The sequence below is a fragment of the Eucalyptus grandis genome, chromosome 2, assembly GCF_016545825.1.
Source record: "Eucalyptus grandis isolate ANBG69807.140 chromosome 2, ASM1654582v1, whole genome shotgun sequence".
Lineage (NCBI taxonomy): Eukaryota > Viridiplantae > Streptophyta > Magnoliopsida > Myrtales > Myrtaceae > Eucalyptus > Eucalyptus grandis.
Window position 1 is genome coordinate 15,792,356 of NC_052613.1, and position 5,728 is coordinate 15,798,083.

Sequence of the window (5,728 nt, forward strand, 5' to 3'; positions counted from 1 at the left end):
TTGTACTAATATACCTAAAATACTAAAACACCTAAAATATGTAATAAATATATATTTATATATTGAATTTATATAATAAGATATAATTAAATTCGAATATATAAATAACAATAAGATTAAATTAAAAATAAATAATTTTTCATTTTTTATTATTGTGAATTTATTATATTAGAATTCAAATATTATTTATATTGAAATATAATTTTAATTTGTTAATTTAAGAAATTTGTTATATGAGAAAAAAATTCTATTATAAATATTAAAATCATATCCATCTTTACCATATCTCTCCCGTGGGATAATTTATCCGGTCTATATCCCCTTTTACATCCAACTTTATTCTATCTTGAGCAAATATCAAACGCAGGATAGGAGATCCTAAATTTTATCCTAACCATCAAATGTAACCATAGGGATCACAAAGAATCTTAAACCGGTACACCTATAGCAATATATGCCTAACTAATTTTTTTAACCATTAAAAATCTCAAACCAATGCGCTTGTAACAAATTTATCCAAATTTCTCATTCATTAGTTTTCATTAAAACCGATACATTGTTGAATTAAATGACACGTAATAATTTATATGTGTATCAATTTGGATTTTTACATAAATATATTAATTTGTGATTTTTCATAGTATATTTTCAAATTAAAGAAAACTAACATATGGTAAATTTATCATAAATATAACAATTTAAAGTTTTTAATGATAAAAAATTAGTTTGAAGATAAATTTATCATAAATATATTAGTTTGAGATTTTTCATGATACTATCACAAGTATATATTACTAAACGTGCCAATTAAAAATCACCAAAATAAAAAGTGTCAGAACACAAGGTACAACAGTTCACGGGTACGACCAGGACACAACTCCCTATCCATATGTGTCGGTACAGCTACAGCCATGACGAGCGTCCAGCTTTCGCCCGACTTTCCGCGTTGAGGCTGGAAGACCAGTCAGTGCATTGATTTCTGTCGGTCGGTGGTGGGAGGATCGGCTCGCGATCGTTTTAAAAAAGCCCAAATAATGCAGAGCAGTCCGGGTTGACCGCGAGCAAAATGCGTGACACGATGCTGAAAAACAGGGACTCTCCGTCCGGGAGGAAACATCGCTGTTCTCTCTCCATGCTCTTTTGCCTTTTGAATTTCTCATCTCGGCAATTTCCTTTCGAAATTGGTAAGAGGGTATCCAAGCACTCTTCAGAATGTCAGCAAGAGTGGACCAAGTTTTACTGGGTTGATCGTAGACAGATGTTTTATGTTGGGAAAACTTGATTGTTGATGAAGATAAAGAAGTCATAATAGATTCTCCATGCTTTGATGCATGGTGACGATTACTACCCTTAAAAATATTATTTGCCTTATTATTGTTGTTTCTAGATATAGACAAAAGCCGCAAAGAAACGAGTTTAACAATTTACTTACTGTCTCTCTTAGAATTTCATTTTGAATATGTCGTTAAAGTTGTAAGAGGTAGTTCTGAAGAAGAAACATTCATGAATAGTTGTGATTATTATGTAAACTGGTCTCTAGACTTACCAATTAACACATCTTTTGAAAATATGTATATTATCCCCAACTATCACCACTCTATACCAAAAATTATATGACGACGTCTTTTTAGGACAAGAGTCACTTCTTTTCATAATTAAGAGTCGCATCTTCTTTTAATCAATAGATATTTTTTTTTCTTGTGAGAACAAATTATTTCAACAACGTTTTGTCCAAACCAATCTGGTTAAAAAACAGGGCATATTCAAGATTTGGCCAGGAAGAAACCCTGCCGCGTCCGCTGGCGCTGGCTATAAAGGGTGGCCTTGGCTTTTTTATTGTATTGTTGCCTGTCCTTTTGTGCTGTGTGGCCGCTCAAGGGTTATATATTTTCAAGTGGTGTGAGGAGCTCCTCCTCTTCAAGCCTCTCCCTCTCAGCCTCCACCCCCTTCCCTGAGGCACTACAAATTCACACCCTCCCACCTCCATCTCCTCATCTCATCTCCTCTCACCTGCTCTTTCTTCTTCAGCTATATCTGCTGAACTTTCCAAATATTTTGCCCCCTCTTCCTTTCGGTTCCTTCTTCTGGCATGGCGACCGTTGTCTGCCAAGATCTGCAGTCACGTCTGGAGTCCCAAATCATGGAGCCGGTGTCTCTAAGGCTCAAATTGACTTCACCAAGTCCTCCCCACTTCTTTCAGTCCTTAGACGTGCCCTCAAGGAGCAGCCTCTTGGGTAACTCCTGCGACTTTCTTGCCAATCCCGTCTCACCAGTCAACAAGCAAGATTTTGCCTATGTCCCTCCGCTGACAAGGAGCCCTTCTTCGATATCACTCCGCGAGAGAAGCTTAGAGATGTGCACTGAGGATCTAGGGAATGAGACTGGTATTGTCGACCATGTTAGCGAAAGCGTGGTTGTACCTTCCATTCCGACCGACCGGTCAAGGTCTGATCAGAATTCGCTTGAACCCCCTCAACATGCCGGGGCTAAGGAACCAACGCGCCGCAGCTTTCCACCTCCGCTGACAACCATCAGCGGGGTAAAGTCCCTCCAGTTTAGGCCTCACAGAGAAGACGGGAGGTTGGTCATCGAAGCCATTGAGACCCTGTCGAGTTACCCTCAGTTTCAAGCCGAAAGGAGCGACGGCCGGCTTCGGCTATGTTTCCTGAGAGAACCCGCTTCATCATGCGTTGATTCTATAGATGATGATGAAAGAGAGAATGTCCGACGGCGACGAGATGGAAGATGATGAAAAGGATTGGGGAGAAAACGGTGTCTTTGAGCTAGAGGAAGCTGATGGTGATGAAAATGATAAGAGAGATGACGATGCCTCTGGGGATGTCAAGGGAATCTTTCACAGAAGTGGAAGATGCAAGGAAAGAGAGCCTGAGAAAAGAAGGTTGTTAAGTTGGGAGCCACACTGGGTGGCCACATCTTGAAGCTTTTTCTCTTCTTTTTTTTTGAATGAATATCATAGTGCAATTTTGTTAAGTGTAGTCCTTTTCCATCTTGTTATCCTTTCGTTCTTTGCAATTGGGTTTTCTTTTTTCTAACTTGATAAAGCCAAGAAAAAACAAATCAAGGAAGCAAAAACACACGTTCTAGCCAAGGGGGTGTCATTCTTTGTTACCATCTCCTGTCCCCAAGTTCACTTAAGGGTACATGTTGCCAAACTAGACATCTCATTTTCTCACTAAACCACCACGCTCTTCCCTTAAGACCATCGCAGCCGCTGTCGGCATCCTCGCCGCCTCCGTCTCCCTCCCCCGGTGTATGTTTGTGTATGCGCGTACATCTCTCGTGCATCTAGTTCCCTCCCATGAGCTCTCTTTCTCTCTCTCCTCTTTACTCAATCCCGCTCTCACCGTCGTGGTTGGCGAGGGCTTCTACGGCAATTTTAGGACATCTCCGATGAGAAGTTAACATACCTGAACAAGTGACGATGCTGCATCCTCTCTTACTTTAGGTGTTCATATCCCAAATTCAAAGCAACCTAATTCACGAATCAGAGAGTATGAAAGAGTAGGGAATAATTGTCAAAAAAATCTTGAATCTATTATACAGCAATCAATTTAGTCAAAAACATTTCAATTATTCCAATTTAGTTTTAAACATTTTGAAGTTTTATCAATTTAGTTTTAAACATTTTAAATGTGCTAATATAATACGAAACATTTTGAAAATTTGCCATTTTAGTCCAACACCTATTATTTGAATAATTGGTTGGAAAGACTACATTAATAAATCGTTAAAAGGTTTAGGACTAAAATGGCAAAATTAAAATGTTTATGATCAAATTGATAAATCATTAAAAAAAATAGGATTAAATTAGTTATTAAAAGGTTTAAATCTGAAATAAATATGGGATTTTCTTTTTTTTTGTAATTTTTCGAATGAGTTGCTTGGTACAGATGACTTGACTGAAAACACATACAGACATGTGACCGTGAAAGTTAAATCCACATCTTGTCTCGCATCCATCCAACATAAATTTAAAAGGATGTCCCGGCACCGCCCTCGAAACGGCCAAATGTTCCTCAATTTTCTGCATATTTATAATTTTCCAGCTCATTCGACGTGGCCGATGCAACTCCAATCTTCTCAGATTTGGATTAGGTTGTCTAAAACTATGAACCATATTCAATCTGCACACCGCCCACATATGCAGCATGTGTTGAAAATGAAAACATGGTGGCACCATCATGAAAAAGGATATAAAAAAGAACAATCTTTTGTCCTCGTGAAATAATAAGATTTCACTTTATTTGCGGAAAAATTATCAAAAAGTTCTTAATTTATTGCATTTCTACCAATTCAACCTTAAATATATTAATTTTACCAATTGAATTTTAAACCATTTCATATTTTTTCAATTAAGTCCATCCGGTCAATTTTGGATAAAAATCACTGACGTAAATATTGACCGTCTTACGTGGCATGACTAGTTAACGTAGACAAATTTTAATAATATTTTTTCAATTTTTTATTAATTTTTATCTTTTTCTTTTTCTTTCTCTTTTAAACAACTTTGGTTCTCACCGGCAACCATCGATGGCCAAGGGTTCTCACCATCTTTCACCTCTTTGTCTTCAACGCCATTGAAGATGAACTCATCATCTTGGACTCCTCGTCCTCCCAAGCATGGGCGTTGCGAAGACCAGGCTCATGGCCGGCAACCTCCATGGCTAGAGGTGTAAAAAAAGAAAAATAATAAAAATAAAAATAAAATATTAAAATGTTGAAATATTATTAAAAATTATCCACGTCAACTTCAACAATATCGCATAGGATAACTAGTATTCATATTAGCGATTTCTGACCAAAATTGATTCAATTGATTCAATTGATTAAACATTAAAAGGTTTAAGTCTCAATCGGCAAAATTAAAAATTTTAACATTAAATTGACAAAAGAACAATAAATTTGGGATTTTTTGGACAATTTTCCCGAGCAATAGACACGATCTATTTCAGAATATGTAGGTTTCAAATCAAGAACTTAGAAATTACCTAATGATTTGTATTCTCTTAGAAATTGATTGGTTCCAAAGTGACCCGAGAATCGAGCCAACCTTTACAATGAGAGGGATCTATGCTTAGAACTAAGGAAGACCAAGTCGGTCGCAGCAAGTATGCTATCCCACAACAGGCACCAACCTCTTTGTTTAAGCCTTCAAGGGATTGCCTTTTAGCCATGAACTACTCAAAAATTTAATTCAGAGCATAGAGACGCTCATGGGTATCAAGATTGTAACATTTTTAACTTGATAGAGCTGCATTTTTTAAGGTATCCTACCAAGCTGGAGAAGAATAAGTATTTAAAAAGACATGGAGAGAATTTGCATAAGTACACACTTTACTTTAAGGGGCTCCACCTCTTACATTACATCATCTTTACCTTTTATAGGCATTAAGAGGTCACAAACAAATAATGACCATATTCACAGGTCCGAAAACAATCAGGCTCCAAGATTCATGAAGAAAAATCTGCCTCAAGCAATCAAAGTATGTGGGAAGCTCTAATCTCATAAAGGGAATCCTCTCACAATACCAATAATCCTCCTTATAATGTTGGAATGGAACAACGCTACAAGAAAAAAACAGCTTGCAACACATAACTCTGATGATTCAGACTATGACTATAACTCTCATAATGACAAATATACTTGTAGCGAAAGTTACTGTAGCACAGGTCACTGTAACAAAGTATTGTAGTAATAAGCTAAGAA

General features: G+C 36.9%; 1 protein-coding gene across 1 annotated transcript; it reads left to right on the forward strand.

Annotated features, from left to right (window-relative positions):
* The first annotated feature begins 1,864 nt into the window (after positions 1–1,864).
* LOC104424577 (protein FANTASTIC FOUR 3) lies at positions 1,865–3,053 on the forward strand. The gene has a single exon (XM_010037035.3). It carries the CDS (start codon positions 2,090–2,092, stop codon positions 2,747–2,749), a length of 660 nt encoding a protein of 219 aa, XP_010035337.2. The 5' UTR covers positions 1,865–2,089; the 3' UTR covers positions 2,750–3,053.
* Positions 3,054–5,728: the final 2,675 nt, after the last annotated feature.